The 13,092-nt window shown below is 43.2% G+C and overlaps 1 protein-coding gene across 1 annotated transcript in view; it reads right to left on the reverse strand.

Moving 5' to 3' along the window:
- POLR1A (RNA polymerase I subunit A) overlaps positions 1–13,092 on the reverse strand; it is a 183,606-nt gene that overhangs the window by 16,292 nt on the left and 154,222 nt on the right. Inside the window, exons 30-31 of the mRNA XM_077477963.1 lie at positions 8,922–9,191; positions 2,026–2,226 (exon numbers count right to left, since the gene is read on the reverse strand). Coding sequence (XP_077334089.1) covers positions 2,026–2,226; positions 8,922–9,191 — 471 coding nt within the window. The remainder of the gene's footprint in view (positions 1–2,025; positions 2,227–8,921; positions 9,192–13,092) is intronic.

Here is a 13,092-nt window from a genome sequence, read left to right on the forward strand (position 1 = left end):
CTACCTGCCTAACTAGCGTCACCTGTGACACTAATACGGCGATCAGAAAAATGATCGCTTATTAGGCTGGGTTCACACTGGAGCGATGCGGAAACGCCGCGAATCCGCGGCGGGTTCCCGCATCGCATGCCTCCCGGCGGCAGTTCACACTGCCCTATGCGAACTGCTGGGAGTGTCAGTGAAATGTTACTGACACCCCCAGATCAGTTCGCATATCGCAGTGCGATCTGCAAACTCGGATCGCATGGTGTGAACACCCATGCGATCCGATTCTGCTGCGGGCCAAAAAAAGGGTCCCGTGCGAATTTGCGGCGGGTGCGGCGGGTGTGGCGGGTGCGGCGGGTGCGGCGAATGGCTGAACTCGAATCGCACAGAGATCGGATGTGATTTGCACTGCAGTGCGGTGCGAATCACATTCGTTCTCATAAACCGCTGCAATGTGAACCCAGCCTTAGTGACACTGGCGACGGGGGGTGATCACGGGGTTAAACCTTTATTGGGGGGGTTAGGGGGGTACATTAGAACTAAAGGGGGCTAACCCTAACTGCCCTAACAGTTATTACAGTCACAAATGACACCAATGCAAAAAAAAAAAAAAAAATGACATTGGTGTCACTGTGACTGGGGGGGCAGGGGTAATTGGGGGGGTGATCGGGGGGTAAAGGGGGGGTGTGAGTGTGCCTGGCATGTTCTACTGTGTGTGGGATGTGTTGGTGCAACTCACTGATCCGCTCTCCTCCGTGTCGGAACGAAAAATACCGACACGGAGGAGAGAATACATCACTTCCTCTCCTGTGTTTACATTACAGGAGAGGAAGTGATGTCACCGGGGATTTCCATTCGTCGGGAGCGATCGCGAGGGGGTGGCCATGAATGAATGGCCGTCCCCTCGTCCGGGATCGCTCCCGAACGAAAACCGACCGCCGCAGGCACCGGGCGGGGGCCCGATCGGGCCCCCGACCCGCGGGAGGCAAATCACGTACATGTACGTGCTTATGCCTGCCCGTGCCATTCTGCCGACGTACATCGGCGTGAGGCGGTCGGCAAGTGGTTAATGTGGGATAATGTGAATCATCCCAAAATCCTCCTCCCTCTAGTTGAGCTATCAAAGAGTATTTGCATGATGTGGCAGCAATATATTTTGAATGGGGTCTCTATCATTTCTAATACCCCAACCCACAAAGTGATGCAAGCTGAGCCGCTAGAAAATATAGGGAACGGAAAGGTCCCCTTCATTTTTGGGCAACTGCAAGATTAATAAGCGGATCCTAGGGCTTCTAGCTTTCCAAAGACACTAAAAAGGGAATCTATTTTTTTTAAACCATTGTGTGGTAATCCACCTTTCTATAACTTGTAACAGCACCACTCATAAACTAAACAGCTTTTGTTTTACTATTCAGTAAAACTTAAAAATGATAATGAACAAAAAAAAAAAAAAAGTTTTACTCACACCTGTTCAGAACACAGTTATTAGTGCCTTGCTTAAACCTGCTGGTAATGAAGCTTTACAAGTGTATGATAGTCACCACTTTAACGCACTGCAAATAGGAATATATTGCAAGTTGAGTTCAATTATTCTAAAGTAATACTCCAGTAGGAGAAGGGGGCCATTGAATACATGTGTATCCCCCTATCTCTTAGGGATCTGCCCTTCAAAGTACCTAATCTAACTCACACTATCCACTACAAGGGTACAACACTTTGTTTGCCACTTTCTACATATATTTATTTGAAGGGGAAATTTTGAAGCAGAGGGCTGAGATGCTTATGTGCTGGAAAAAAAACTCCCCTCTGGTTGTGCAACAATAATCACACTTACATAGATATCAGAATAATGTTTTAAAAGGCAAAAGATTGATTTGCTGGGAGTGCCTGAGACCCGATGCCCCACCCCCATACCACCAAGTGGAACTTGCACTTAGTGGGACTTGTACTTCTGGGAAAAGAAGTGCTGTCCACTGACACTTCACACAAGTTGAGATACTGATCATCGTAGTATTACAATGCTGCTTTTACTTTACTTACATCAGAATATTTGAAGAGCTCTTGTAGGTTTATGCCCTCTGTGTTAAGAATCTGCTCTTTCTCCCCTTTCTTGTCGGTGGCTTCATTAAGGAGGCATCGAGTTATTCCCTTTGTTTCATGAATAACACTATTGTGTGCCAAAGTCACAACAAGAGATGAAATGTCAAAGTGAACCTTCATTAATGGCAGTTTCACTGTAATCTGCAAGAATAACACAACCATTAAACATGAGATTTTTATACATACCATACAGTTCATTGAGGGATACAGAAGTATTTAAAAAAAACAAAAACACTCCTCTTACAGAGGCAAAGGCTACAAGGAATATTACCTTCTGGATGACAGTATAGGGATATGTCTCTAGTGGGTTCAGTGATTTCTGAACCACACAGAGTCAGATTCAGATCCCATGGAGTGACAGAAGAAGCCACATGGGAGATTCCCTGTGCATAGTCTTAAATCAAGGAGTGAGAGTTCAATGGTCTCTGAAACAGAACAGAAAGGGCACAAACATGGTCCTTGATAGTGCTGAGAGCCAAATGCTGATCCAGGCCCAGCTGTAGGAAGGAGAGGATTCATTCCACATACTTCTGGGGTGGAAGACTCACACCAAAGAAAGTATGCCTTCCAAATCAGTCCCTGGGAAAATCTGGTAGTGACCATGGAGCCCACCTGTGACACAGGTCCTGAACACCTATGGGTGCGAGAACACCCCTATGGGTCCAGAATGTGTCAGCTGAGATAGTCTCCCTACCAATCTTCTATGTTTGGGATGCACACCGCTGACAAAGCAGTACTGTGCAATTCTGTCCAAGAAAGAATCCAATCCAACTCTCTTGCTGTGGCAAGACTTCTGGTTCCTCCTCACTCTGTCCAAGGAATTTTGTCTGAGACAACATGATGTTGTGTTGTAGAGGTCTGGAGTGAATCTGGATACATGAGACCCAAGACTCTTGCCAAAGAGGGAAGTCTGACAATTCCTGGACCATAGAACTCAAATCTGAGAATCTAAAGTTTCTCCTAAGAAACAAACTGGGACCTTAGCTGTGTCCAGCACTATATCCAGACACTCCAAACTCTGGTTTAGGATCCATCTGAGGCACTGTAATGTTTGGGCTATATTGTCTGACTGAGCCCTAAACTGCACTGCCCTAGTTCCTGTGACAGAACTGCTCTGTCACAGGAACTAGGGCAATGACACTTTAGTCCAGAAGACCCATAGGGCTGGATGGAGGTCTGCCAAGTTGTGCAGTTTAGAGATTAGGGCTTGGAGTGAAACGCCAACTTGTATCTCTAGAATATCAATTTCTGAACCCATGCATCAGGGATTTTAGCGGTCTAAATGTCCACAAAAGGTTAAAGTGATATTAAGGGCAACTTTAAAAGCTAATCTAAAGGCAGCCAAGCCAGAGCACTACAAAAGAGGGGACACTGCTCCTGCAGGGACATTGACTGATCGAAGAAAAAAAATTAAGAAAAAAAGGTGCTAGCAAAAAAGATGTCCTTCCTCTTGTGATACTAATCCACTAAGGCATGCTGGTAGTAGGGTTTATTCTGGACTGGCCCACATTTTCTTCGTCAGTGACCAAACATTCTGCACATGAGACTTTTAGTGTCCCTAAGTGATCAGACAAAAAGCATATTTTGACAAAACATTCGGTAGGAAAAAGAAAGAGGAAAAGTTTAGGTATACATAAATTCAGTTAAATGCAAGGAGGCTGCGTTCACGAAATGCTGACATGTTAACATCTTACTTTAACCCCTTCATGACCAGGGTCACAACAAACCTCAACACCCAGACCCAATTTAGCCTTATCACTAGGAGAATACTAGGCATTAGTTGTAACACAACACTAAGAACTCTTAGTTCCGCCCGGGGGGGCGGTCCCTTGGGTAACAACCCTTCCGTCTGCAGACAGACCTCAGTACATCAGCAAGCAGTATAACGTAAAGATAAAAGGAGGGGTGGGTGCTGTCGGTCGGTGAATTACAGAGAAAAGGATTTTACGGTGAGTACAAAAAATCCTATTTTCTCTTATATTCACCCACCAACACAGCTCCTCTCTTAGCCATTGGGGCGTCCCCAAGCAGTGCCAAACGAGGGGTGGGAAAAACCGCACAAAAACTTCATCCACCATGGCGCATGCAGTCTGAAGAAACGGCATACTGTGAACAGGTTATCACCATGACACACAATTATGGTGATCACTTGAGGTTGGTATGTAAACACACCTCTCGGCTTGTGTTGCCATTATCTTTTCGTGCACTAGCTGTGCAAAGAGAAAAATACATTTCAAGATGGTCCAAACAGTGAAGTGCCAAGACAGTTCCTCTATTTCATGGGTGGAGGGGTGATTATATTAGAACTCTCAGCATTTATCCTATAATAAAAGATTTAATTTATTCCTTCATGTTATTTGGTTTTATATGAATTTTTCACATAGTGTGTTCTTTATTACCTTTTCACTGTTTTATGAAGATTACATATATGAAGTGTTTTTATTAAAGCTATATGAAAATGTAGTGCTGTAAGTTATCTAATGGATGAATACATTTAGGTGAATGCAGCAGTCTACACACACATTATATTCATTCATTCAATGTAGCCGGGGAGAGCCGAACCCGGTTTGTATTTAGTGAAAAGCAATCTGGTCTTCCCACCGACCATACATACAAGAAGAAAATTTGAAGGATTGCTGCACTTAAAATTGTATTTGTTCAATCATTTTAAAAATAGTTACATAGTAAAGTGTTTAAAGAGAATTCTGTTTCGGGCTCACATGCTTACGCCCTTCCTCAGATCAGAACACATGTAACAACACAATCACATATCAAATAATCACATATGGAATCAATTATGTGGTTACTCATTAGTACAATTGTAGTCCTTCACGGGTTGATTTTTTTTTTTTTCAAAGCCACCGATACAGAAATGGTTAATCAAGCAGACATTCATCTCACTATTCCATCTGAAACCATCATATTGTTAATCTGTCAAAAAAAGTATGTGACAGATGGTACACCGCCCTGTTGTGTGCCATATTGAACTTCAAACTGGGAATAAGGTAATTAAGATATTGATCAAATCATTAAAGGGTTCCAATGTTGCCACCCCACACAGCAAACACGTCATCTGTAAATCTGTACCATCCCCGGCAGTGTTCCAAAATGTATTTTGTTTCAATCATATTCATAAATGAGTTTGCGTATAGGGGTGCGAAATTGGAACCCATCGCTGCTCCTTTAAGCTGTAGATAATGGGTTTCCTTGAAGAGAAAAGAATTCTCAAGGACAAATTTTAGTAATTCCAAGAGAAAAGCAATTTGTCGAGATCATTGTAACAATGTGATTGTACCAAGAGCTGTCGACATGCTTCCATACCCAATTCATGGGGAATAACGGTATAGAGGCTGGATACGCCCCATGTAACAAGGATGGAATTCCCTCCTGGGATACCATGTTGAAAGTGAATCAGACCAAAATTGAAAGTGATCTGTATGTTAAAAATACAGATCGCAACCAATTGTTACACTATGACAGTTTTCACCCTTAAGGAGTCGTCAACTCTGTCCCCAGGAGTCAATTAATGAGAATGCAAAGAATAGTCAGTGATACACAATGTCAAAAGGAGATGAAATTAAATAGAAATTAAATTAGTAGAAATTATCCAGAAGCAGCAGTAAAAAGAGAAGGTCTAAATCTAAATAATAGTAGGCTCAGCAATAGACACATTAAAATAATTCCTTTTGTAACACAATTTCATCAGTTTTCTTATGATATTTTTATTATTATTAAAAAACATTGGAGCTTATAGAGAGAAAGGTATCCCACTATAGATGAATTTTCTAACCCACAGCTACCATCCTATAGAAAATCTAGGACATTGAGAGACCATTTAGTAAGATCAGATCAACACTTTGCTTCTCCTAAAACAACTTTTTTGGGACCACGAAACATGGGATCGTATCCCTGTTTATCATGTATTCAGTGTAATTCAATGATTAAAGGAAAAAGTATTTCACACCCCACAAAGGTTTTTATATTTCAATTAAAGGCCACTACACCTGTCAATCATCTTATATGATCTATGCCATAAAATGCCCATGTGGGCTAGTTTATATTGGAGAAACAACTCAAAAGGTTAAAGACCGCATAGCTAGGCATAAATACTCGATTAAAGACAAATTAATACAAATACCCCTGGCTAGACACTTTTTTAGGGAAGGGACATTCAATTTCCCATTTAAATATATGGTGTTGGAAGGCATTAGTAAAAATAGGAGAGGGGGTGAATCGGGAGCTGGTTTTAAGAAAACATGAGGTTTATTGGACACATTTCCTTAATACTATTGCTCTGAAAGGTCTAAACACAGATTTAGATTTATACTTGTTTGTATAACTGATTAGTAATATTCCTTCTCCCTTTTTTATTTTATTTTTTTCAGATTTATACTCATTCTATTTTTTTGTTATCTAAAAAAATACAGTGAATAACGGCCTCCTTCCACTATCTCGGCGCTAAGGATATGTCAGGTTTCATACAATGACCAGAGCTTCCACAACTGTAACAATAAATGTCATCACTGTGTAATATTAATAGTAATAAAAACAGCTGCCGCTTAAAATGCAAACGCATAAGTATCAAGAAAAAGATAATAACAATTGCACAGATCCAAATCAAGTGCATATAATTATTAGAGAAGCGCTACTATCAAAGTTTATGATCAGCTTTCAAGTGTATATAGTACACATAAGGAGTAAGTAATTGACAGATGATGTAAAAACAGTACCAGAAACCTCAGATGAAAATCTTGCTATGTTGTATCATAAAAACACCTCACACCACAATCGTAAACTTTATGATAGTAGCACTGCAATAATAATTATAGGCACTTGATTTGGATCTGTGCAATTATTTCTCGTTATACATAATATTATTTTTGGATATATACATCATGATATTCATATACTTTCTTTGACAGATTAACAATGTGATGGTTTCAGATGGAATAGTGAGATGAATGTCTGCTTGATTAACCATATCTGTATCAGTGGCTTTGAAAAAAAAAAAATCAACACATACTAATCGATTCCATGTGTGATTATTTGAAAAAAAATTGAATTCTCATGAATGTGATTGTGATGTTAGATCTGTTCTGATCTGATCTGAGGAAGGGTGTAAGCATGTGAGCCCAAAACGGAAATCTCTGAACACGTTACTATGTAACTGTTTTTGAAATTATTGAACAAATGCAATTTTAAGTGCAGCAATCCTTCAAACTTTTTTTTCTTTTTATTTATACATTTGTATAATAATTACATATACTGTATGTTTGTGTGTGCATTATTTATTATATATATTTTATTTCTTTCATTTTTATTTTCTATAGGATTCCTGATCGATTGATACAATCTGAACTGTGGGAATGCTGTTACACCTGTTGATCTCTTGTTCCAGGATTATTTCATGTTATACTATATTATCTAGTTTACTATAATATTTTTGCTAACCATGATCCAGTGATTTATTCTAGACAAGCTGTTTGATTGTTTAATATAGTGCAGATAAGTTCTCTCTATATAAATTGAACCTTGTATGTACTAGCCTGAAACCGTTACTGCTATGACTGCTTGTATATTTTTGAGATTTTAAATTTTTCATTAAAACATTTTTTTGTGCAGCAATCCCTCTTGATTTTTTTCCTATGATATAAGCCATTGGGAAGGCTTGATTGCTTTGCACATGTTATTATGACCAACGTCCACCTCACCCTTTGAACTCTCTCTCTCATATATATATATATATATATATATATATATATATATATATATATATATATATATATATATATATATATATATATATATATATATATTATAATGTGTGCATATATATACAATATATATATATATATATATATATATATATATATATATATATATGCACACATTATTATATATATATATATATATATATATATATATAATCTTTGGCAGCACAGGGATTTTCTCCTTTTATAAACTAGATGTGTTATTGTCGGTTCACACCCAACACTTTCAAATTTGCTCTGAACATCTATGCATTAATGGCCACTGATCAAGGTGGTGTTGAATAGCACGACCACTGCATTACCGAGACACATTGGCCATAGCACATACAACATGGCAAAGAAACTTACCATAAGCTTCCATAATGACAACATAGTCGGTGCAACATTGCAAAGATGTCCCCCCCCCCCTTCAATTCCTGAAGTTGGGTTTTAAAGCAAACACGCGTGTATTAATGCCCAACTTCCCAGCAACATATGTTTATGTGCAATATGTGCCATTTTAATACATTTGTTTGTGCCTTTACTATCCTAGCTGCACATATCATTCTGCACTAACCTAACTAACTTCAAACCCCAAAGCAAGAAGATGAATCGACGGGCACAACAACAGACAGTGCCAGGAATGTTGGAGAAAGACAGGATGAAGGAGACATCAGAACGGATTGTATTACAACTCCCAGGATTGTTTGTCTTGTATTAAACAATCAAGCTAGAAATAGACGGATTTAAACTGGGAAGCAGGGAGACTGGCTGAATTTCAATCCACCTATGGCCATTCCAGTTCCACAGAAGTTGATCAAAGGACCAACTGCTCTTGAACAGGGATGTTGGAAAGATTTTCTTCGAACAGCACTGCATCGGTTGCAGCACTGATCAGTGTATTCTGGCAGCAGGGCAGTCCCTGCTGTCAGAATACAAGAACACAGCGGGGAGAACATTCTACCTTGAATGTGTGGATGGGGGAATCCAGTCAGTTTCTTTTGATCACCCTATAAGTTTTATTCACTGTACCCATGGAGTATTGTACTCAGGAACAATACTAGGAATATATAAACCTGATCGTACCTCACACCACAGGCTCTTGTCAGTATCATATGAGTATTCTTCAATGGCAGTGTTGAGGCTCAGGACATCATTGATCCGATTCTCTGCCAGCACTTCTTTGGTGAGGCCTGTTTGATTATTTTTCTTTCTGGATTTTGCCGAGGGTAATGAAGTGGTTTCCTCCTCATTAAGCAGCTGAGAGTCTTCAGGTTCTTCCTCCTGAAGCTTGTTCTCGTCATCCTTCGGCTCTTCATCCTCCGGGGTCTCCTCCTCTTCACTCTCATAATCCACCTAAAAGAGAAAACACTATCAAAGCTCACTAAGAACTACAGGGCTGGCTCCGTATAATGAAGATTTAGTATTTGTAGTTCACCAGGAAAAAACAAAAAGAAAAACATAAAATAGGATTTTTGTACTCACTGTAAAATCCTTTTCTCTGAAGTTCATTGACGGACACAGCATCTTCACCTTGACCTTAGGGTTATAGCGCCCCTTCAGGAGAGGACTAGGCAGAACATGTTAAAAACAGCAAAACTGCACAGTACCGCCCAGGGGGTAGTCCTACTGGCTATAACCCCTCATTCTGCATCCAGCAGCTCAGTTTGTTAAAAAAGTACAAATATCTATAGGAGGGGTGGGTTCTGTGTCCGTTAATGAACTTCTGAGAAAAGGATTTTACAGGGAGTACAAAAATCCTATTTTCTCTTTCGTTCATTGACGGACACAGCATTTTCATCTTGACATTAGGGACGTCCCCAAGCAGTCTCAAAAGAACAACGGGTGGGAACAGCAAGAAAATAACTCCACCCGTAACAACCAGTGCTCCTCAACGGAGGAGCTGCAACCTTAAATAGCCACCTGCAAAACCTTGCGGCCGAAGCAAGCATCTGAAGATGCGCTCCTAAAATTTAGTGACAGTGTGAACAGATGACCAGGTCGCTGCCTTACACACCTGAGAAACAGACGCTTGATGTCAGAAAGCCCAAGAGGCACCAATTGCCCTGGTAGAATGCGCCGTGACAGGAAAGTGAGGCGTACGACCCCTTATGGCATAAGTCTGAACCACAATCTGTCTGGATCCACCGACAAATGGTGGCCGACGAGACCGCCAGGCCCTTCTTCAGACCAGCAACCGAGACAAACAGCGAGTCCGACCTCCGACCTCTGGCAGATGTAATGGCCACTAGAAAGACTACTTTCTGAGAGAGTGCCAATAAGGGGATCTCCCTAATGTTTTCAAACGGTGGTTTCTGAAGCACCGAGAGCACCAGATTCAAATCCCACGGAGGCAGCGGTGGTCCGGAGGGGCCACATGTTGAACCCCCTGAACAAACGTACTCACCAATGAATGAGTTGCCAAGGGTCGCTGAAAAAAAGACAGCCAAAGCGGATATCTGCCCTTTAATGGTGCTTAAGGCAATTTTCTGATCCACTCCTCGCTGCAAAAACAGCAGGATCCTGGAAACTGAGTATATGCCGGACGCCACCCCATCTCCTCACACACGGAGATGTAGGCCTTCCATGTACAATGATAAATGTTCAAAAAAGAGGACTTCCGTGCCCCCAGCACAGTGGAGATTACCAAATCCAACAGACCTTGGTCCCTTAGCACCTCACTTTCAACAGCCATGGTGTTAAAGCCAGCGACGGTAAAGCAGGATGAAGTATTGGACCTTGCGACAGAGGTCCTCTCGCGTCGGCAGCCAAGGCACCACCATTCGTACTATGTCGGCATACCACAGACGCCGATGCCAATCTGGGGAAATCAGAATCACAGAAATCTCCTCGGCCTTCACTCTGCAAAGCAGACATGGTAGAAGTTTGATTGGGGGGTGAGGCATAAATCAGCCGATAACGGCTCCATGGAGTCACATCTGCCACGTCCACCCAGGGATCTTTTGACCTGGCCTCAAACCTCTGTACCTTCCGATTGAGTCGAGAGGCCAGTAGAACCACATCTGGCGTGCCCCACCTTAGGCAAAAGAGCTGAAATACATCCGGATGCAGCGACCATTCCCCCAGATCCAGCATCTCACGGCTTAGGTAGTATGCTTGCCAATTTTCTACACCCAGAACGTACACGGCCAACAGAGCCGACACGCACCGCTCTGCCCTCCGTAGGATGTGAGTGACCTCCAGTGCTGCAGCCAAGCTCCTTGTTAATCCTTGACTGACATACGCCACTGCCATGGTGTTGTCCAACTGGATCCTGACAGGACACCCCTGGAGCCTCTTTGACCATGTGGCAAGGCACCGCCTGATCGCCCGAAGCTCCAGCACATTGATCGGCAGGCAGGATTCTTCCTGCGTCCAGCGACCCTAGGCCGACTGTACGCCCCAAACTTCGCCCCAACCGGTCAGGCTGGCGTCAGTTGTGATCACCATCCAATGAAGAGGAAGGAACAACTTCCTTGACCGAAGGGCCGACGACCTCAGCCACCAGAGCAGGGAATCCCTGACTAGCTGGCTCGCCCGAATTTGACAATCCAGGGACAACTGAGATTTGTCCCATTTGGACAGGATCGCCTTTTGCAAGACTCAAGTATGAAATTGAGCATACGGGACTGCCTCGAAAGTGGCTACCATGAGACCCAGGACTCGCATGCAAAAACACAGCAATGACCACCTGCGGGACACCAACAACTTCACTGCAGCTTGAAGAGTCTGCAGCTTGTACGAAGGGAGAAAGACTCTTGCCTCTGAGGAGTCCAGAAGCAAGCCCGGGTACTCCAGGCGTTGAGTCGGCACCAACGCCAACTTCTGGAGGTTCAGTACCCAAACTCCCAAAGAGTTTGCATGGCGATTGCCACATCCTCCCTTAATTCTGAGGCGGAAGCGGCTCTCAGAAGGAGGCCGTCCAGGTAACCCATGATTGCGATCCCTCGCTGCCTTAGCAAAGCCTTGGTGAAGACCCTCAGTGCCTCCATCTTTAAGGTATCCCGCACCGCTGTGATAAGTTAAAGCGCTGCGCAAACTGTTGGCGCTATATAAATCCTGAATAAATAAATAATAAGTGCTCCTACAAGCGCTTTTTCCTGCGATGAGTCTGGGGAAGAAGCACTAGCTTCTGATGCCATGCTGACCCACACTCGCTTGTCACCACTTAGGGACCTAAGGCAAGTCACACAAAATGTCCACCTTCCTAGCAGTCACAGATTGAGGGGCTCCCTGCAGGACTCACCACCCTGACCCAGGTACTATGCTGTGCTGCTGCTGTCCGCTCTCCCCTGTGTCAGTCACGAGGCGTTCTATGTAAAAAACACACTGTTCTAGAAAGAAACAGTCACCCAGCGCTAGAGGCAAAACAAGCTGAGGCTACTAGAAAATGGACGCCGGCTGTCTCAGGAAAAAACATCTGAGGGCTCCGGGAAAATGGCCACCGGACTTCCAGAAAAGGGAAGAGAACGAGCGGACCCCCAACACCAAGGTACGTGCACCGCACCCCCATATGCCCAGTCACACAGCAGCCCATAGCGTGGGGGGGCAGGGAGAGAAGAGAGAGTGAGAGCCCCCTAGTCGACCTCCCAGGGAATGTCCAGCTGCTCCATCCTGCCAAGACAGGTGGAACTATACTTACCCCTCCTGCAGGGACTGCTGGACGCATTCCACAGACAGACCCATCAGCCGAGCAGTACGGGGTGGCTGTCTGCTACGGCACACTAACACGAACAGCAGTAGCCCGGTCATATGTGTGCCCTGGATCAGACAGGGCATGTCGTGGCCGACCCAGCGTGTAGCTAAGGCCTGCTCACGCTCGATGGCCAGGCTGAGGAGACTACCAGGATCTATATTATCCTACCCAGCCCGGCTGTTGATTTTGATTCCTGTGATCTATAAATGCATAAAAAAATAAAAAAATTCCCAGAACCAAATGGTCCCACCGGGAGCCAAGTCCTTCTCCTACACTAGGCAGAAAAAAAAACTGAGCTGCTGGATGCAGTGTGAGGGGTTATAGCCAGTAGGACCACCCCCTGGGCGGTACTGTGCTGTTTTTAACATGTTCTGCCTAGTCCTCTCCTGAAGGGGCAATATAAGCCTAAGGTCAAGATGAAGATGCTGTGTCCGTCAATGAACGAAAGAGAAAAACACTTATTATGGCTAGATTAATTTAATGCTTTCCTCTTCCAACATGCCTAGGACTGATGAACAGAAAATTTACAGACCCCAAATTCAACATGGTTCTGTTGGAGAG

This window comes from Lithobates pipiens, unplaced genomic scaffold, assembly GCF_037356315.1.
Source record: "Lithobates pipiens isolate NorthernLeopardFrog02 unplaced genomic scaffold, aLitPip1_a1.2 Scaffold_13, whole genome shotgun sequence".
NCBI lineage: Eukaryota > Metazoa > Chordata > Amphibia > Anura > Ranidae > Lithobates > Lithobates pipiens.